Raw genomic sequence first — 22580 nt, forward strand, 5'->3', positions numbered from 1 at the left:
TTGACTGGAAATTAGAGCTGGAGGCTGAGTGGACCTGGGATATCGACGAAACGGAGAGAAAGAGAGAAAAAGACGCAGATTACATTGATTTATTCACAGTTTGTCTTTCCTCAGAAAAGTGTAGCAGATACCCTGTGTATCTCTGTGCATTAAAGGATTGGGATTAAGATACATTGAAGTGAACTGAACTGAATTATTGATTTTGACTCGCCTAGAGTCAAGTAAACGATCCCACCTCAATGTCCATTTAGCAGCTGATTCAGACTGAACCCTCATGACTTCTCATTCACTGTATTAAAAGATACAATGTTGGAGTTCTTCCTTTTGGAAACAGCGATCTCAACACAAGCACAGCTCGGTTGCTTGTTTTTCGGTGCTTTCTGCCCTATAGCCGCAAACCCCGACAGCTGTCTCGGCCATACGAGACTATTGGATTAAACTGGGTTGAATTGGATTGGGCTGGATTGAATTTGATTGGATTTGGTGACTGGGATGGATTGGTGTCAGCAGTGTGTCCTCTGAGCGGTAACGGCTCTGAATCTCTGCATATCTAATGCAGAGTTTACACGTTTTCATCTGAGGCGGTTAACGTAAAAGACTTATTGTATTGTCATGTAAACAAATCAGTTATTCTAATGAGTGCAATTGCTCTACAAATGCAGTAAAACTGAACTTTTTTTCAGTGTTGTTATTTATTTTAGGCTGCCGGACCAACTTATAGTTTGATCACTCAAGCGTGATAACATTATGGGGAACACACGGCTGAGAATGGTGCTTCCAGAGCAGTATTGGGAAAAGACCGCATCAAGTGTACTGGGGTGTTTCGAACACGGAAGCCGAACTGAATTGAACGTGATTGCACACAAAGAGACGGAATAAGAAGCGAGCTGCAGAGACACAATGGAAGTTGATGGATTGAATTAGAAAGAACAAAACTGTACATCGAGGCGTTTGTCTGAGGGGGAGTCGCGGCTGATTGTCCAGATTCTCAGCTCACAGTTTGCCGGGGTGATTCATAATTTATGATAAAAGGTTTGCAGACTCATAAGTATGCAGGGCCGGGGAGCTCCAGCTTCACAAATCAAAGCTGGTTCATCGGAGTGAGAAAATATTGGACTTTCTCCCATTTCTTTTTCCTTCATGTTACAGTGATATTACCTTCAGTGTATCTATATTACTCCAGAACGTCTCTTTATTATATTACGTTGCATTTCTGAACCAGCTCCAGTGTTTAAATATGAGTCAGCCTGTCGTTACCTTTACCTCCTATTCTTTTTCTTTTAAACATTTTTTTTTAATCTTTTTTTATATACATTACCTTTGTAATTTCCAATCAGTTTTTTCTGGCCTGTAATTTGTTTCCATTCTACTGTGCAACCATTCTTCTAACATATCTGTCCACGGGGAGATTTGCCTTCTCTTAATTGATGAGTGTATTGTAATTAATCACAATGGCAAGACAGGCATTATTAAGTTGATCTGTATTTATTTTTTTACCCTGTGGGGATATAATGTGGGCTCTGGAGTCCCCTGGATAATGACTGCTGGAGGAGGGTATTATAGCTAATCATCATTGTGCAGAGCCAGGGGGATTTGATTTAGCGCACCTCCAGACATTGTAAAAGCGAGAGGGCTGGTTGGGGAGGGCTGTAAGGATTACTCCAGAGCGGAGGGATATAAATATACCCCCTCAGGGAGGGATTCTTCCTGCCAGAGAGCTGTTAGCCATGTGGCTGTCTTAACCAAGGAAGTTTACCACATGCCTCCTACTCACACATATGTATTAGCCATATGGAGGCATTTTGCACGCGGAGAGGTGTTCTTAAATGTGATGTGCTAGACATATTAGCCATATGTCAATGCAGAAGTGTAGAGGCAGAGCCGGGTAATTAGTGCTGATGATGTCGGAGTATGCATGACCAGGAGAAGTAGCCTAGAGCAACACAAACACATAATCCCTGGTGTGCAGCTCCATTAGCCGTGTTTAGAAGCATGTTGATGAGAAATCGATCCAGCGCTGGCATATTAATACCCTTATAATTGGCCGGTGAGCGGTGGATTATAACTGTGAAGGCCCTGGTCTACATCACAAACGATGTATTTATTGTTTTACAAGTCCCTCAAGTCCCAATTTTCAGCCTTTTTTTTAAAAATACAGCATAATTACTCTGGGAATTAGCCATTCAGACTTTTACCGGAAATTGCCTTTGACATATTGACAACATAACAGGAGATTCTGAGAACTCCCAATCACAGAAGCTCCTCCCAAGCCCCTTTAAAAGCAGAAAATAGTTTAATGGGCCAATTGTCTTTTTATTTGGAGGAGCAGAGTAAAAAGCAAACAAAGTGTTTTGTAAAGGATAAATTAGAAATAGTTAATTTAGTGGATAATCTGGGTAAATCTCTCCTACAGTCAACAAGTAAAAAACATTTGCATCTGCTTGTTGATGGAATCCCCCTCCACCTGTTGCAGAGCAAACTCAACCCCCTGAATGTGACCCCGTCGATCCGAGCTGTGGACATGGATCGAAACATACAGCCTCCGTCAGACAGACCTGGCATTCGTTACTTCATCCTGATTGGTAGGTTCATCACGTATCTCTCTGGGGATTTTACACATTCAATGCTCCTTGATTCAGTTTGTATGCAGTGATTGGACTTTTTGGGTTCTTGATTGTATCCCTAAAATGCAGCAGATCCACATGTGTGACTGTTGTTACTTCTTATCTGCAGGTCATCCCAACACATATCCAAACTACTTCTCCCTGAACAGAACCACTGCAGAGCTGCGCGTTCTTCAGCCAATCAGCAGGGACGTCTATCAACGCTTCACACTCATCATCAAGGTAGACAGTGGAACTCGGTTTGACTTACTAAACAGAATCAGTGCCAGGAAACTTGTAGGAAGGTTGCCTTCTAGTTTTGGTTTGACTCCAGGAATTTGTAACACTTTTTTAAACATTGCGAGAGATCTTAGGGAATAATTCATTGATCATGATTAAAAATCAGGCATGATTAGGGAACTGAGTGAGTGTATCTTTAAGTGGGTGAAATTTGGGATTGTTCGGCCTCTGCGGAGATATGGGCTCTACTGAGCGTCATTCTAGTTTTATGTCATAGATTTACTGTGTGACGTTATTGAACCTAAACCAGACTATTGTAAAGAATTACAACAAACCAAAATGGCATTAATCTGTTAGTGTTAAACGCATAGATGAGCAAAATCCTGAAAGCCTGGTGAAACAAAACAAATCTCAGATAGAGATCTCAGAGATAGAGACGGATTGTCAGAGTTCAAGCCAATGTAGAATATTGATCGTTCTTCTCCACATTTGCAAACAGAGACGTCTAATCAAAAATATCCTGCTTAAAATTTTTAATACACTTGTGCAACATTCAAGTTCAACTCATATCTGGAAAAACGTAAGCGTGCGCTCTGCCCAGATAACCTCGGTCCTGGAGACCATTAACCTTATCTGGTGCTGCTCTGGAGATATATTGAAGTAAGATATTGTGATTTATGGACTTAGCAGCAGGATAGGCTGCTGCTCTCTCATGAATCCTAATTTAGAGCAGGTTTTGCCTCCCGATGCTGCTGGTGGCGAGCAGCAGTGCAGACAAACTTTCCATCCACCCGTCTCTAAATTGCAGACACCTATGAGCACTGTGTAACCTGCTGTCTACCAGGATGGCCGGGTAGCAGAGAGACGAGAGGGAAGAGCTGATCTCCACTAGAAGAAGGGGGGTGGTTGATCATACGAGAGGCATTTTGCATGTTTTGGAGAGGATGTGAAAAGCTACAGGAAGGTTCAAAGGTGGACGGGGGGGGCAAGAAAAAAAAAAAGATAGATATAGCGATGTGTATGGAGGACGGTAGGGAGCCTTATCTACCTCAGTTAGAAAAAGGAGGAGAACTATTTGCTCCAGGACTCAGAGGAGGAGGAAAGTGAGAATTAGACTTTGGTATCTGGAGCTCTCTGATGCAGCACAGTATGTGGTCTACATAGCTAATGCTTTGGGAGATATAAAGCTAATGGTGGAACGAGCTGCGGCTTTTCCAACATATTTATATTTAAGAAAACACATTTGTTACCTTTCAAGAGTCATCACCGATCCTGATGGTTTCCAGCAAGATGTCGAGGATGAAATGAAGACGAGTGGCCAAGGCAGGTGGAGATGGAGAGTAATGATCTGGTTAACTGGAGAGAAAAAAGGAAAGCATAGAGATGCAGTATGACACTTTAAGGATGATGGAGCCACCGCAGGAGAATCAAGACTGAGCGATAAACAGTGACTTTTGGTTGCAGTGAATCTTCCTGCAGGCTTGTGTGTAATAGCAGCGGAGCACAGGTCATTAGAAATAGGGGCACCACTAAAGAGCTAAATCACCGGGGATCTTTGTAATCCTACACCTGCTCTTTTCTCGCACACAGAAAAATGTTTGTGTGAATGTCAAGAAAAAATAAGAACATCCACCCACACGCACATAAACACATGTACACGCACAAAAACACACACACTGACAATTTCACTTTGTCTGTCAATGACAACACTTTTCCCCCCTGGTGTTAGACTGAACAGATTGCATCTGTGGGTCAGCGCAGTGTGGTTGTTCTTTACTATCGCACAGATAACAGGAAAAAGGTTGATGATGTTTGGGACAGATAGTGTTACATTGTGAGGGCATCGGCAATAAAGAGAAGCGGGTGTGAACCACAGCTGCAGGGAACCACAGCTGGATGCTGCCACAGTGTGTAGCAGGGCTCTGCAGTCGTGTTGTGCACACAAGATAGTAAACCCGTTACTTGTCGCCTGCACTTAAATATGTAACGGTAGAACCACATTCTTCTATTACAATCGTCGTTTGCAACACAAGCCCAGCGAAGTCAAGCTAATGTGCGGAATTTGTTCCAGGTCATGGTCAAAACTGATGTGGCCTCACTCCCCCTCTCCATCTGGATTTGCAAAGCCACTATGTCTCTGAAGCCTCCCTGTGTGGGAGGCAGTGGTGACATATGTGCTTAGGAGGGGAAATATGGCACTGACAGTCTGACCAGGCTGCAGCCGTCTGGCTTGGTCTCGCTGTGCAGTGGTAGAAAGACTCAATTTGGGTTCAAGTGCAGCCTCTTTATGTTTGAGCCAATATTGAACCACTGAGACAACAACAAATATTCAAGGTTGTGCACCGTGTGTCCCAAGCAACCCTGTCACCCATCGACTCTGCTGGAATAGTTAATCTCTGGTGACTGTGGCATACAGTTGAGCTGGTGTTTAAACTGTGTCACACAAATAGAAGGAGATTTTTGGAGTCAATATTTCTTGCGTATTGGGAGAGCTCTGGGGATTCATGTGAAATCTGTTTTCTAACATTTACTATTTACTATGGTTCTCGTGCTATTTTATAGATGAACAAAGCCTGTTGAGTTCATGTAGTAGGAATGGCTGATTTTCTTCAGAGAATATTGCAGGTTTTCTCAAGGCGCACTCGATTCAGCCACTTTTACTTCCTATTTATCCTCCATGGTTGTCTTTAGCAGACGTGCGAGTTGACACTTAAATAAGTTGTGTTCCATGGCTTGGTGCCGCATGTCTGTTTTTCGGGGGAAGGATATTTTCATGCTGAAGAAACGAAGAAGTGTCAAGTGAGATTCCATCATTTTTAACAGTGCCGTGGTTTATTCTGGAGCTTTAAGGGTAAAATAGAGACACTGTACAGCAGCACAGTGAAATCAAATGAGTTTGCACAATAAGCAGTGGAAAACTGAAAGCCAAGATTAGTTAAGCGGTGACATTTGGCTTTGACTTAACTCGTTATATCTCCATTGAACCTCCTTCAATCACCAACTCTTCCATAGAGTAGCGAGAGACGCTAATTACGGCCCACACCCTAGAAATTAAGGTATTTGCTTTAAGTTTCAAGGTTATTACAGAAGCCTAATCCTGAATTTATTCGAACAGCCATTGACCTTCAAGTTAGTGGAAGACCCACTCTACCTACTGATCCCCCAGTGGACACCTGATTCAATTCAGTCCATAGCTTTTTTGGGTCATTAAAATAACATTCAGCGATATGACACATTTATGTCCCTGTAATTTTATAGGAGTTGGAAGTGGTCTGTTTTTTATATAGAACGTTTCTAGTCCGACCACCATTTTATCCACTCACTCACGTTCATATGATACATCTGTGTGCAGAACTTTCTCTGTCTCATATCGATCACTCACTGCCAGCACAGCTTACAAGGATAATTTGGGCTCCAGTATATTCAGCAAAGAGAATGGAGAAATTGGGGATCAAACCAACAAACTTATGGTCAGGGGTTCAACTCTCTCTACTTCCGTAGTCAAAGCCTCCTTTTTCCACAATAACTATGAGTTTACTACATCATTCTAATACTTATTACTTCTGCTTAGTACATTTACTGGCCTTTAGTCCTTTACAGTAAATATAGAGAGAGACTGACTCTGACTTTTTCTCCTGTGCCCTTTTTCCCAGGCTGAACAGGACAACGGTCACCCCCTCCCAGCCTACGCTGACCTCATTATCGAAATCCTGGACGAGAACAACCAGGCGCCATACTTCCAGTTTGCCACCTATCAGGGCTACGTGAGTGAGTCCTCCCCTGTGGGTACGACTATCTCCGCCAGTGCCAACCTCACCGCCCCGCTGGGAGTCATCGCTCTGGATAATGACATTGAGGAGGTAGAGAGAGAGAGAGAGAGAGAGAGAGAGAGAGAGAGAGAGAGAGAGACTTTATCACCCTGTGCTCACTGTTGCCTACACTTTACACCTGTCCGCCCATGCATGTGTGCATACAAATACAAAAGCTTATAGTCCATTGAGTATATATTGATTAAAGACGCACATTTAACTGTGTGTTTGTTCTGTATTCACAGAAAGTAACACATTAATGAGTCTTTTCCCGCTGTATTTTTTTCCCCTTGTAGCTGGCTCCTGGTGAAACGCCTGTAGGTAAAAGGGTTGTTTTCGGTTGCTGTGACACACACACGCACGCACGCACGCACACACACACACACACACACACACACACACACACACACACACTGTACTATTGGGATGTCGAGATCTTTATCTCACATTTGAGGGTTTTTTTCTCTACGTTTTTTTAATTATATATATCTGCTGATACCATGTTTAATCCAATATTTATATTTCCCTGCATAATACAGCTGCACTGTGGACACTTAATAGCTTCAACTAGGTCCACGTCTACATCAGTAAAAGATATCATTTCAGAATTTGACGGCTTAATAGCTCTGCATTAACGCTGCATCGTTAACTGGTTTCTTAGACTATTTGTTCAGAGTTTTTGGAGAGAGAAGAGTCAGAGTGCGGAGTTGCTGCAGGGGGGTTTGAACAGGATTTAGATTATATTCGTTTCTACTTCCAACAAAAAGCTATGGATTAAAATGCATTTGTTTTCTTTCGTTTGTCCAGTGTACCTTAAAGTTTCCCACTGTGGCACTCAGTCAATATGGGTATCGCTCATTGAAACTAATGTTTCAATTAATCTTCCACTAAGACGCTGGTGGCATTGTTTTATACTTTTTGAAATGGTTTTGACAGCTGCACTCCCTGGAGCGCGATAAGTTACCATCAGCAAATAGTCAGAAGTGGATAAGTTCATATCCTGATCTATTTCAAAAAGCTTTGACTCCCCCGCTGCATCATGACTCTGGCCGTCCCTACTGTTAACGTTTGGATCGCGTTGTGAAAAGTCCAAACCAAACTGAGAGCACTCATCACAGCTGGAGAGATCTGCAGCATAGAATTATCAACTTTGAAACTATATTTTTGAGAAAGCAAAATTACTTGTAACCTTTTCCATTGTGGTCACAATCGGATACGTGCTGTGTTTTCTCTCACCTCAAAATGTCATAAACAGTGAATTGAATACTGAGCAGGTCTCCGGTAATGACGGGTGTTTACATAGACTAAGTGTGTATGTGTGTGTTTGTTTGTGTGTATGTGTGTGTTCGTTTGTGTGTATATGTGATTGTTTTGCCGTGCTGCGTCTCTTTTTGCAGATGAATATTTTTTGCTGTGGTTTTCTTCAGTCGCATGAGACAAAAAAATATGCAATTATTCTCTTTGACTACACACTTTACTCTGAAAAGCTTTTTTTTGTTGTTTTATGACTAGATTATGGTGGGAGAGGTTGTATTACATATTTATTTGACACAAATTAACAAACTATGTGATTATTTCTGTGCGTGTTTGTGTGTGTTCGCCCACCACCACTGTGTATAGAAGCTCTAAACTCCAAACCTGCACAACTGCACTGAGGGAGTTGTGGCTGAAATGGGCGAAAACACAAACACACACACACATTCACACACACACACACTCTGCCAAAACAAATGACCACTTCTTTTAGCTCATCTTTCTAATTCTCCCTTTACTCAGTCTTCGGAGAAGATTAACAAATCAAAGAGGAGTGCAAACAGAGATAACAAAATCAATAAGGCACCCAGTCATGATGTTTACTGAGACCCTCCTAAGAGGACTCGTTGATGGACGTGAATCGAAGCCGGCTCATAGCGATGGACTACAATGGACTCTGGGTTTATTTGCTAGCAGAGTCTGACCGCAGCACGGATAACACATCTTTGGCCGATGGCTTTTTTTAAAAGATGCTCTCAAGCTTGTTTAACGTGTGGATAAACCCAGGCCATCCAAGGCCTACTCGTTTTTTTTTTTTTTTTAACAACAAGTTAACGCTCTCACTAAACAGGAACAAAGGCAAAAACTGGTCGGTGTTGTTTTGGCAGAGAACGTTTCCTTAATTTCTGTCTTTAATGATATAACCCTGTTGCACCCATTGGTTTCTACGTCCGTGTCCAGCTCCCTCTCCACTGGTTTCCGGAGGCAGAAGCGAGACATTAGACTTCCTCAACCCTTTGACGAGTCAAAATGCACTGTTTGATCGGTTTTCTCAGCCCCACAGCTGTGGCCTTGGAAGAAAACGATGAAACACTCCTGTCGTCATGGTAACCCGTTTCATTTTTTGTGTGTGTTTCTGTTGGAAGACAAAAGACCCCATGCTGAAGATTACCCTGAACGACTACACCACGATATTTGGCCTGACCCCAACTGGGCTAATCCGTTACCTGAGGCTCCTCAAACCTGTGGATCGGGAGCAGCAGATGGTCTACACCTTCACGGTAGGCCTCAGACCCACTGTAGCCATTCGCAAGACAGCCGTGACACCCTGTGACCTACAGCTCCCACTTGGGGTATATTATTAGAACTCACAGGTAAAGCTCCACACCAAGAGGCAGCTGTTGATACAAAGCTGACCTGACACTTATAGACCAATATGACCTTTATCAGTGGTCAGAGAACAGTGTGTTCGCTTGGATTCGCAAAGGTACATCCAGAGGTGAACCAGGTTTTTATGTTTGTGCAAGATTTATGTCTTATCAGATTGGTCTGATTGGTTCCATCAGATATTATAAGAGTGTATATGTCTGACAGTACCCTTATTATTAGCAGCTTTTAGTGTCCTCTGTAAACTAGCATGTAAACATTTCCTGTTGTATTGTACATCTCTATTGGTCTCTGTTTTTTTAATTTGCATCATGTTCCTTTATTATTACATCTGTCAAAGAGATTTGGTTGGCTGGTTGGTTGGTTGGTTGGTGGGACGGTTGGTTGGTTGGTTGGATGGTTGGTAGTTTTTTTTTTTTTTTTTTTTTTTTTTTCCAGCAACAACAAGTTGTAAATAACCATTAAAGCGATCCTAAAAACAATCAATGATCAAAAAAATGTAACCTTGAGGAGTTTGAGGAGTACCACAATTAATACAAATAGTAGTTATAATGATGCAGATATTATCACTACAGGACTACTGCTAATAATAATAGTCGTAGGAGTAGCTGTTGGATGCTGGTGGCAGATCTGGATCCTGCAGCTCTGGCGCCACAGGTACCTGCAGAATGAGGACACAGTGAGAGAGAGAGAGGGAGTAAAGACTGGCACACACAGCGGGAGAGAGAAAACACAAAGTGCATGCAGTAGTGTGATATAAATACATGAGAACGAGACAGAAGTGCTCAGTGCATCACGGGAGTACCCCCAGCCGTCTGCTTGGCCAATAGCTACACAGCAGTAAACAATAGGGATGACCTCATCACCCGAGCCAGTCCTAAAGCTGCCTGCAAGGTCCACCAGGAGTCTGGAGGGGTAACTCAAAATCTTTAAGTTGATGTTTTATTAATCTTTTCTTTGACTGTAGACGGCTTGTCTTCTGCTACTTTTTTTTTGTTTAACTGCTGCTGCACTGATATCAACAGGCTGGCTCAACAAAATAACTTGTTTCCTCATAACTTGGTCAGAGGCACTGCAGCATCTTGGGAAATGCAGCGGCTCCTTCCATCGATCCTTGGGATTACAGAGCATCAGCAAATCAACAGTGAGCTCTATGGGGATGGCTCCCTGGAGATCGCAGGGACGATTCTGTTTGCCGTAGCCTCTGATATATAATTGCCGGGGTTTGGTCGGGCTGGTAGAGGAGCTTTGGACATCGCTATCAGCAATCTATGAAGATTTGATGAGTTCCCTGCGTGTGTGCAGTTTTGACCCTTTTCATGCTGTGATTGCAAAGTTTAGAGTCGCTTTCTGTGTGGATTTGGTTCTGAGGAGCTCAAACGCTGCATGGACTTATGCCTTCTTTATAAGTGCTAAGAAAGCTTTCAACCCCACAATCCACTCTAAATACACTTTATAGTGAAAGCTGACAGTGGGCCTCCACTTTGCAGTGCTAACTGTTTACAGTCTAACTCATTTTCTGATTTCCTCGGCTCCCTCTGCTCTTTAAAGAGGATGCTGCATTTACTGTCAAATAGAAAAGAGAGATTGTCCCCACATCAATAATGCTTATGACCTGGTGGATGTTTTAATGGCTGTTGTGATACTTGTTTGCCAGAGACCTTTTGTGCATTACATGATTTAAATACACGTCATGAGTCACATGTATTGATAAACACCAACACCTTCTCCACACACTCAGAGTTAGTAAAGTTTGCAGAAGCCTTTGTAGACATGCTGGTTTGTTTCTACTCTTGTTGTTTGATAACGCATAAACTGCCGTTCACATTACCACGTATTTGATGGAAGGATGTGATATGTGTCAGAATAGAACCCTTTGCATTTCATTGTTGAAGCAGGTAAAACTAATCTGTGAGACCAAACACGGCATCTTGTAGAAATCAAGTGTCAAGTGAACCCTTTGAATTCTTGCAAAAAATGTTAACAAAAGCTTGTTAACATAATGTTTCCTAGATAACCGCATAGAAGATTAGAGGGCTGCTCTTTTGCTTAAATTATGTTATTTCAATGATTGTTGATGAGAGGAAGTCTCGTCTATTTGTTGACGCTAGCATCAAATTAATTTTACAATTAGTCAGCAAATCCCCGACCGAGAGAGAGAGGTAGAGTGTGTGTGTGTGGGGGGGGGGGGGGGGGACTTGGACCCAAAGAGAGAGTCAGATCCAATTTAGATAAACATCAGCCTTCAAATATTATTGTGTTAATGTTGTTTTGGTTACTGCTGTTAGTGTGTGAGAGAGGGATGCGACGGTGGGGCATTGTTTACAGATGCTGTGTGTGTGTGTCTGTCCGTGTGCCTGTGTGCGTGCTGCCAACCATGAACACGGACCATGTCAGGACCAGTAGACCTCATGGGGACCAAAGCCAAATATGTGCATGAATTTGTCATGGTTAGAGATAAGGTTACAAGGATAGCCGCACAAATATGAGGGCACAGAAATGTTCCAGTCCTTGGTGTTGGTAGAGCAGTGATGACTCAGTTAAAGCAAACTTTCCCTGGCTACCCAAAATTGCCTGGCTTCTCTCCTCCCGAGGACGGCTGCAGAAAAGAAACACTGTTTGATGGGAGAGAAGCCACGGTGGGTGCTGTTGTAAATGAGATCACGCGTCTCTGTGAATGTTTATCTGCTACTCGACGCACCCTCCTCCTGATGTAGTATAAACAGCCATTTCCATTTCAGCTACGAGAGCAAATTTCGGGGGGGGAAAGCCATTTTCCCAGCACAGTCACAATGAGTTGTGCCACAGGAGTTGTTGAGATTTCCTCTCGTCTCTACTTCATTTGTTGTTGTGCTATGTGTCCATTTTCTTCCTCCCTTTGCCGAGTGCTGGAGATCAGAGCTGCCAGCGACAAATAAACATGCAGTTTGCTCAATTGTCCTTTAGGCTATCTCTCTCCTTATTTCTCTCTCTCTCTCTCTCTCTCTTTCTCTCTTTCTCTTCTCCCTCTCCCTCCAACTTCATTTGTTGTTGTGCTATGTGTCCATTTTCTTCCTCCCTTTGCCGAGTGCTGGAGATCAGAGCTGCCAGCGACAAATAAACATGCAGTTTGCTCAATTGTCCTTTAGGCTATCTCTCTCCTTATTTCTCTCTCTCTCTCTCTCTCTCTCTCTCTCTCTCTCTCTCTCTCTCTCTCTCTCTCTCTCTCTCTCTCTCTTTCTCTCTTTCTCTTCTCCCTCTCCCTCCACCTCCACCCTCTCATCTATTTAAGGGCTTTTCAAACCTTAAGGGGATGAGAGATGAACAAAATACCAGGGGCTGAATGAGAGTGACTTTATTGTGGTGGTGGAAGAAACATGTTGACTTTCGGCACATTTTCTGATCAAAGAAAACCCGATTCTGAAGCTCGAACACAAACGTAACTCCTGTGTGATTCCTCTGCAGAAAGTGGACTACAATATGCATTCCTCTTTTTTACAGATGGTGGCATCAGATGGCGTCCAGCAGAGTATCCAAGTAACTGTCAACATCCTGGTCCTTGATGCCAATGACAACACGCCCACGTTCCCCGAGGTCTCCTACAGCGTGGAAGTCTTCACAGACATGCAGCAGGGGGAGACGGTGCTACAGGTAAATCAATCCAATGATGGCTCTATCGCCGTCCTCCTTCTCTTTCTGATCTCCCGCGTTACGCCTTCGACCCGATCACAGGGAGTCTCTCGCACGGTCTTTCATGTTCAAAGCAAATAACCGTAACAATCCAGAGCATTGTGTTGACAGGCAAACCCCGGGAACACTTCCCTACGTCTCATCTCGGCTCCTGACAGACAAATCACTGAGAGTGTTTTTATCTCCGTGCACAGGCTTAAGAAACCTTTTACCCAGTAGATCAGCCACTATTATGGCTGCAGAGACCTCATTGTGCAGCAATAATGATGAACATTTATCAATCTTTCCACTTCATAAAAAGGATTGGGTTGTTGAGTAAAAATAGTTTATATGTTTTTTTTATGGATTGGGAACATTATTCATTCTGATTTCATAAGTGTACTGGCTTTAAAGGTCATGATATCCTGTTTTATTTTCTCTCATGCGAACACGTGTGCACATAATGTTAGCGGGAGCGGTGATGAAATGCAGGGCATGTGCGAGGACATGCACAGGCACATCTTAACATGCGCACCATGTCTCTAACATGTAAATCAATAGCCCCATCCCAGTATATCCATTAGTGTTGGGGCGGTCCGTCATTTCATTGTCTCTCACTTGATAGTCTGAGCATGATCTTTTCACCGTTCAGTTGATCCGTCCTCTCAGCACAGCCTCTCCAAAAGAATGTCATACACTAAAAAGGTCAAGTTTAATCTGTCTTAAAAAAAAAACACAGCCATTTCACCCACCATGAAATGAGGCCAAGGGTCAGGGAATGTACTGAATGACCGCTTAACCGATTTTTATAAGCCGTTTATGAGAGCCGTGGGCTCTGAGGATGCTGCAGCTGCTTATTTTTATTTTACAGCTTTTGCTTCAACGTCAGGAGCATGAACAGGGAGGTCCGGGTAGCTCGGATTAAAGATTCAAGGCCTTTAAAGATATGAAGCCAACTACACCATTAGGGCTCATAATTATCAGCGGTGGGATGTCTTGAATCACGGGCTGGAAAGAATTGGAGGCTGCGTAGTTCGCTTTTGTATAAGATGAGGTAGTTTGATTATTAGCATTATTATTATGCTAAACAACTTTTTCTGTCAGCTGTCTTTCCCTAACTTTGAAATCCATCTCCACTGAAAAGTAGCACATGCTTGATTTGCATTAAATCCAAACTATAAGGTCATCAAAACTGCAATCACCAGCGTGGAGAAATTGCAACAAACAGGTAAAGTCACTCAGGTTGCAGTGGAGTATGCACTCTGTACTTTCAGCTGTAAAACAACTGTTCCCATATATAAAACAAAGGTCATATATCTACTAGATAATAATAGGAAATTACAGATCTATATGTTTATATTATGAGTCTAATGCCTCTCTGGTTCTTTCTCTCCCTCTGTTCTCCCAGTTAACAGCCGCAGATGCTGATGAGGGACTGAACGGCCTGGTGACCTATGAGATACTGGCTGGAGCTCAGGGAGATTTCATCATTAGTAATCGCACTGGACGTATCACTGTGGCGCCCGGTGTCACTTTAACCGTGGGTCGATCGTACGCGCTGACTGTCAAAGCCTCTGACAATGCGCCAGAGATCCAGAGAAGGTAAAGTAGCCACCTGCGCTAACCACTTTTCTCATGTGTGATTCCCTTTGGAGATTTTTGCATTCGTGGTATGAAGCGTTTATTATATTCAGGTGAATAATGTGACGTGCTGAAGAGCCGATTTGTCTCTCAGACGTTTCAGAGATTACTCACACACAGTTTCATTCTGTGTGTCTCCTCGGGGTTTGCGCGGTGCCGGAGCACCCAGCTTGAATTGTTTTATGAGCCTTGTTTAATTTAGTATTTGCTCGTAATAATTCACAAGTTCGCTTTGAAATGACACAGAAAGCCCTCTTTGTGCTAGATAATGGAGAAATGCAATTTGTGACAAGCTGTTGAAAGTCAGAAAAACAGATGGTCTTGTTCCATCCACCCATTAAAAATCCTGTCATGAGATGTGTCATTAATTTTCGCCTCTTTATCTTGTGATTAAAAGGCAAATGATTCATTGTTTATCTCAGATCTCAGGTCAGAGTATGGGACATCAGAGCTGGATGTGGAAACGGCAAATCAAACACTGGCACGGACACTTTAATGACCCGATCTTATAACAAGCTACAGCCAGCAACAAATTGGCATAATTACACAATGAACGGCACAAAATGATTGTTTTACTGCACATGTCATCATGACAGATCTTTTGTAGCAGTTCATGATGTATGAATAATTAAGTCAGTTCCGTTTCCATGTGTTTTACTGTGAATAAGCAACTTGATCAGATAAATGAGAGGCTTGGCTGTGGCCTAACACTTCACAATGTTAATTTTTCTGCTATAACTCCACACACAAAACCTTGGTATGGAAGCATACATCATAAACATTCCTCTCTATGCTATGGGCAAGGTTCCCCACTATGGCTCCACAGGTTGTCAATGACAGACTGGTGCTGTCAGTGGGCTGATGAGTTCCTTTCTTTCTGCCAGGAGCTCCATAACTACGGTGTACATTGAGGTCCTGCCACCCAACAACCAGAGCCCCCCGCGCTTCCCCCTCTTCACCTACAGCCTCGAAGTGAGCGAGGCCATGCGGATCGGAGCTATTCTGCTCAACCTGCAGGTGAGTCACCAACACACACACACACACACACACACACACACACACACACACACACACACACACACACACACACACACACACACACACACACACAAACACACACAAACTCACAAGGCATATGTAACCAACAGTTTCTAGCTTGAGGAAACTAGACATAGTATGCTCATGTTCAGGTTCATAATTTTGATTTGAGTCATTAATTAAACAGGTTTTCATGTTTTAACATTAACAGAACACATAATTTACCTCAGACTTTCCATTGCTGCAGCTCCTCTTTTCAGCCTCTGTCTGAAACACTTGGTTTTACGTCCTGTCTCTTTAACGCCCCCCCCTACTGATAAAGTTTACTCCGATTGGCAAGCCGGCCCACTCTATTGTGATCTGTCAACCACTTCCATCGCGTTCTGGAAAAGTCGGCAGCGGCTCTCACTTCGCCGAGCTCAGTTCAGGTGCATTATGCAAATTCAGATTTCCCGGAAGTATCATTCTGACTGACTGACTGGGCAGGACAGGAGCTTCAGGAGTTTTAAGAACCTTTATCCATCATTTCATTCTTTAGGATATACCCTGCTAAAAGTCCAGCACCCTCTCTGTGTAACTATCATATCTTGAAGCCTTCAGGGTTTAAAGGCAATATTTGACCTTCAAGCTTCTTGTTTTTTTTCTCCCTTTCCCCCAGGCCACAGACAGAGAAAATGACCCCATCACATACCGCATTGTGAGCGGGGATTCCCAGAAGGTCTTCAACCTCTCTGAAACGTAAGTTCAGATACCGTTCAAGGTATTTCCACCCAGGCTTATTTAAGATGAGATGTTGGCAAATGGAGATACAGTGGGGTCCAAAAGTCTGAGACCACTTTCCCATTCACTTAACGGGAAACTCGACTTTTCAATCTGACTGTGTATTGATGTTTTAAAATAAAGAAAACAGAGCATTTTGGTCGAGATTGCATTCTGTTTGTTTGGCGTGACTGAGTTTTTGCTATTTGTTGTGTGTCCCATATTTCACCACATGCATGCTGAATTTAATGAGTGGGTATGGATATGGATGGATGTAACATAACAAGCCCAAGGCAACCTTCTATAGGGAGACTAGTCAAATGCTGACATCAGAGACTTTATTGAGTAACAACAACTACGAGCTCTTGTGCACGACAGCTGCTTTATCAGAAACTTTGCTGGAGCTTGTGATCTGAGAGACACAAAGAAAAGGACAACTCGCATATCAAAAATGTTTGAAAGCCTTTTATGATCTGTGCTGGGCAAACGCTCTGCAAGGACTCAGTCATTATGTGTTGTTGATACCTAGTGTTTGCTTTAAGATGATGACCGCAGAAGCGTTTCTTCAGATAAGCAGCCAGGGTCTGACTGCCATCATTAGCTTCCCCTCTGATGATAGAGTCCACCTGAGCAAGTGAGGATGATGGGGAGGCAGGAATGAGTGAGGATGTGCAGCGGTGATGATAGTGAGTGCTGGTGGTGCTGACTCTGCCAATTATTGTGTTGGATGATTTATTAGCCAATATACTGCGTGACGTGGTTTATGAACACTGGTGCTGGCTGTTGGTGCCATCAAATCCCAATGAACCAAACCTTCATTTGAATTATAACACCCCACTTCTTCTACTACATGGACACACACTCCAAAAATCCTCTCGATCACAGCCAAAGACAAGGTGGCAGCTAAGAGCAAATATATGGAACAAACCAATCTCTGTTTTTATATACCTTAATAAACTGTCCCTGCATTAGTACACATTTCGTAGGTGGATTTTAAACCTACCTTGTCTATTTCGGACCTTATTACTTTTCAGTTCTGTCCAGGGACCCTGGCTCTGAGAAATCTTTAGCAATGAAATAGGGGGAAAATGTTGATATAAAGTTTATAATCAAAATACCATAAATGTTCTGCTGTAGTTTACTGTGCCAAAGAAAAACAGTGAGAGACATGAATTTTTTTCCACGCCAGGGCAATTAGGCCAGAGCTACCAGAGGCTGGCAAGCAGAGCTGACGTGAAAGTCAGACGAAGAACTCTGTGGAAAATAATCACACAGAATAAAATTGTATTCTATGGCTGCGGTTTGGTTCTCTCCCCTCTTCTCTCAAGCTCTGTTCCCGTCTCAACCTCTTCTTTTTTTTTTTTGCTTTCTGAGAGAAGCCAGGGTATAAAAATACCAATTATTTCTGGAGAGCAAGAGACACAAAAATATGTTGCCTTACCTCATAATCAACATCAGCATTTCAAAAACCCACCTTCGCTCAGCTGCTCCTCTGGAACAAAGAAGAGGCATAAAATATTAAAGTGGCCCGTGTTGTAGTTTTTTTCTTTTCTCTATTACTTTCCCTTAAATAAGCAAGCAAATATGGAGAGAGCAGACAAGAGGCTGGAAATGCAGGACCCCGCCAGACATGTTTCTGACTAATTGAATAAAGCTTCTTTTGTCTGCTTGTCCTCAGCCCCCCCCCCCCGGCTGCGCAACGACCAGCCCCGTTGCAGGACTCTATCCCCGCCTTTTGTTTACTCCTGTTCTGCTCCTCGCTGTTAAAATTGTTTGTTTAATGGAGGGATTTTTACTTTATGGTTTCATAGAGCCACTGTTATGGTGAGCAAGAATATGCTGACACACGATTAGGATAATTTGAGGGACAGCTATTGTTGGCGTCGCCACAGTAATCTCTCTAACCAGATTGGACAGAAATCGTGGCGGAAAAACAGATACAGAGTCTCATTCACGTCATTGTATGTGTGGCAGAAATATTACAATCACATTACAACCCCTCAGCAACTTGGCAATATAATCACTTCAAGCAGGTGCTGATAAAGCACATTATGAATCAAAGAGTGATTAGCTGCTTGCTTTGATGAGTTTGCAATATACAGAGCCCCACATCACACTCTCATTCTTCAACCCAACTCCTTTGTGATCAAGCAAGGAGACTTCTTTTTTACTTTTTGCATTGCTGCATGTTTACATTGGGGCTCCATATGGGGCTTGTTCAATCCAGCTATCATGAATAATGAGCTCTCTAGTATATAACTCCATGTAAATGGGGCAGGGTCCCCTGAGGGAGGGAGACATGCCTCGGATTCACTCAACATTATGACAGGACGCTCCATTGAATCAGTGGCTGTGAGTCTGTCAGGCAGCAGGTGCTGTACAGAGAGGACGCACTGATGACTGACTAACCAGCAGGAGCAGCATCACAGTTAAGGACATCAATAACAAGTACCAAGTATTTCAGCTCAGGTGGGACTGATGATGAGTTATTAATATTATTATTATTATTATTATTATTATTATTATAATTATTATACTCTTACTCTAAAGGTTATGATAACGGTCAGTTTGGAATTAATGAAGTTTGTCTAATATAAATAGATCCAGTATAAGATTAATTATTATAACTAAAAATGCTCCTTCTAATGGGCCACAAGATAACTGCTGGCAAGTTGCGTCTCTCAGATATATTGGTATTGTTGTATCTGTCATTTGATAAGTAAGAAATTTCATTAAATCATTTACAAACTCCATAGTGTCTCCATTACATTGTCCACAGAAGAGACATGACAACTTTTAACATGTGTGTTTGGCATCAGGTATTATATTGTCTTAAACCTAATGTTATAAATAATAGGCAGTACAATCCTTTTATATACAGATATATATTGTCAAATACTAACACCAGTTCAGCTTCAAATCATATCGGCTACATCATCTTTAAAGCTTGTTTTATGCAGCGTTCAGCTACAGAAACCTAAACTAGAGGCTACACCAACTCGTGACTTTGTGTCACAGTATGTGGCCGATGGTTTTGCTTCAAAGTAAAAATGAAACGAGAGAAGGTACAGATTTAGCTTTTTCCCAAGAAACCAACTGATCTGTTGGCCCTAAATAAATAAATCGGTTCCAAGAAGTAACAAACAAATGCATGCCATTAATTTAAGTTTGATTTACCTCAATGGAATCAGTTGATTTGAAGTGAGAGTAACTCTGCTTAAGGTATTTTGTTAAGTCAAAAATCTTAAAATCTGTGACTAAAGAGACACAATCTTATAATGAACGATCATGGATGGATGATCTCCAACCTACTCCACTGTCACTGGATAGTACTGTGTTACAGCATCAAGTCTGTCTGACATAGTCTCCTTTATGTTGGCTGTGGAGAGGATGCAGGGCGATATCAGCTCTCCAGGGGTGGTTGGTGTGTGTGTTGGTGCTGAGTGTGCCTCAGCATGTAGGGAGGAGAGACCTATTCAGGCCATCAAAGTGGAAATAATCATTCCAATCTTCTCAATCAGCATCAAGATCATCACCATTAACACTGTAATTACAATTATCACTGTACATCTTCATTATCATACTCGCATCACAGCCTCTTCTACCTTTAGCTTCATCGAGCACAGAGGGGGATATCCCTCTGCATGTGCATAAATAAACATGAGCGCAGCAGGCGGTGACGGATGGCGTGCTGCATCTTCATGGTGTTTGCATTTGACCTCTCGAACCACCAATCGGCAGGTGTGCTGCATTCAAAGCAATGCGTTCACCGTAACTCGGGGCAAGTGTTAACCGAGGTTTGCTTAATTTGAGTTTAACACGAGTCGCCACTGTTTGATGGTAACGTGCTGGAGAGGCAGGAAGAAACTGGCGTTCAGATTGTGCTCACATTGTTTGGCCTCAGGAGCTTCAAATTAGAAATGTGAAGGAGCAGGGGGACAGCAGGGAAATGTGACGGGCATCAATCTCGCGATGCGCTCAAATGCATTTGTCTTTCCTCCCCTTTTCGCAGTTTTCTTTGTGTGCACGTGTTAGTGTGTGCCTGAGCTCGCACTCGCGTGTTTTGTGCACGCTGCGTGTGCAAACACAGATAATTCAGTGATCTGCTTGGGAATGCATACACGCTTTGTGTTTGGGATACTAGAGTGCCAAATTATACTTTGTGAATGAGCCGGGGAGGCACTGTGTCTGCTGCAGTCGTTGGAAAGAAAACATGAATCTCTCTGTAGTCCACGTGCTGAGGGAGCAAGAGGCGGGCTGCAGAGAAACAGAGAGAGAGAGAGAGAGAAAGAGAGTGAGATAGATGGAGACAGAGTGGGAGTGTTTAAAAGTCCCCCTGCTCTTCCCCCAAAACCCACCCTCCCCTCTCTCACCAAATAAACTCTTCTCCATTACCCTCCATTGGATCAGATAAAGTGTGGATGCTCTTTCACGAGCCAGAGATACTTGAATAATTCTGAACGAAGCTGTGTATTGTGTCCCCTCTGACAAACCCCTCTCTTTTCCACAGGATTGGTCTTCTGCTGCTGGACCAGCCCCTCGACAGAGAGACCACTGATAAGTACCGTCTGGTCGTTACAGCCTCTGACGGCAACCCTGGCGGGGTGAGGCACAACCCTCTTTGTTCAACTATTAGTTTCTCAACACATTAAGATCTTCCATATCTCAGACATTTGGTTCACTGAGCCCTAGCGGATCATCGCCCAGAAATTCCAATAGTTTTGAGCGCTTGAGTTTAACCCGTGATGTTTTTCATAGTTTGGTGAAATCTGTGGTGGCACGAGGAATTTGCAGCGACTAACGCTCCTTTTCAATTTATACAGGTAGGCTTAGAAATGTGGAAATGGCTTTGACAACCTGTTGATTTCTAAAGATGGAGTTTTTCTCTGATTGATGAAGGCCCTTGAACTAAAAGGGCTCCTGTGGACACAACCTTGTGAGCAGAGGGTTAGGGTTGGGGCATTCACGCCTTTCATTTCATCAATTAAAAGGCTCTGCTTTGTACTTAGCAAAGGAAATGGACAAATGATTAACCTTTTGTCAAGTTGCTTAGATCAAATTCACAAAGTATGCCTGTTGCCTGTTTTTACGTCATTAGCATCAGTGTTATTTCTCATATGACAACATTAAACAGCTGTCTTCTCAGGCTGAGTCGTGCTAACAATGATATAAAAGTGTTAAATTAGTTAAGATCTTCCTGAGCAAGCTGCTGCCCACACGAAGTCCTGACGAGGGCTTGAGCAGAAGACTCTCTAGTGTATGTGTTCTCAGAGATGTCTTTGTAACTTAGCCTTGAAAAACAGCCGACACTACAACCAACAGTGAAGGCTGGCTGCTTTGTCTCCCACCGAGTGCTGGTTATTAGAGATGAGCCGGATACTCGGCTGAAACGAGTATCCGGTACGGATAAAGCACTTTTGCCGAGCACGAGTATTATACGAGTAATACGAGTCAATATCTGTGCTCGGACTGAATGAAAATCCTCACACAGCGTCACAGCGCTCCTCCCCTTCACACACCGCTCTGCTCACTCACTCAAAGAACAGCTCTCTGTCTCTCAGTCACTCAGGTTCGCGGGTCTTTTCCGTTAACGTTTAGGGTTTCTTCAGCTTGAAGTTTGTTTTTATTTCAGTTTGTACTTACTTATTAACCAGTAGAGTTCTGTTAAACGTGGGTTCGTTCAGACGTGGTGCTGGTAGAAAGCGACTCGCGTTGCGTCTCTGCCTGTCGGAGATTTTTTTTTTTTTTTTTTTTAAACAGTTTTTTTTTTTTTACTTTAACGGTTTAAACTTTTTTTAAACCGTCAGTTGGCTCTAACCAGTTTTATTTTACTTCACGCACTGAGTGTCTGACAAGTTCTAGGTAGTAGTGGTATAAAAAATATTACAAATTAAGCTACACACACACACTCCCCCTCTCTCTCTCTGTCTCTCTGTCTCTCTCTTACTCACTTACACACACACACACACACACACACACACACACACACACACACACACACACATACACACACACACACACCTGGTGTGGAAATAAATAAAAAAAAATTCAAAGTTAAAAAAGAAAGTTATGTTGAGTATGAAAACACTTATTACATTTCACTTCATAATTGCAACAGCATGTGTTGTATTCATTGTTACAAAACTTGTTCTGTAAATAGTTCGCTTGCTATTGTGATCAAAATCATTGATCTGAAGCTCAA

General features: G+C 42.8%; 1 protein-coding gene across 1 annotated transcript in view; it reads left to right on the forward strand.

Annotated features, from left to right (window-relative positions):
• The window catches only part of pcdh15a (protocadherin-related 15a), a 135676-nt gene that overhangs the window by 40760 nt on the left and 72336 nt on the right, over positions 1-22580 (forward strand). The window contains exons 9-17 of the mRNA XM_053436360.1: positions 2474-2582; positions 2734-2846; positions 6497-6703; positions 9052-9186; positions 12773-12922; positions 14349-14542; positions 15466-15598; positions 16278-16357; positions 20889-20982. Coding sequence (XP_053292335.1) covers positions 2474-2582; positions 2734-2846; positions 6497-6703; positions 9052-9186; positions 12773-12922; positions 14349-14542; positions 15466-15598; positions 16278-16357; positions 20889-20982 — 1215 coding nt within the window. The remainder of the gene's footprint in view (positions 1-2473; positions 2583-2733; positions 2847-6496; positions 6704-9051; positions 9187-12772; positions 12923-14348; positions 14543-15465; positions 15599-16277; positions 16358-20888; positions 20983-22580) is intronic.

The sequence above is a fragment of the Pleuronectes platessa genome, chromosome 12, assembly GCF_947347685.1.
Source record: "Pleuronectes platessa chromosome 12, fPlePla1.1, whole genome shotgun sequence".
Classification (NCBI taxonomy): domain Eukaryota; kingdom Metazoa; phylum Chordata; class Actinopteri; order Pleuronectiformes; family Pleuronectidae; genus Pleuronectes; species Pleuronectes platessa.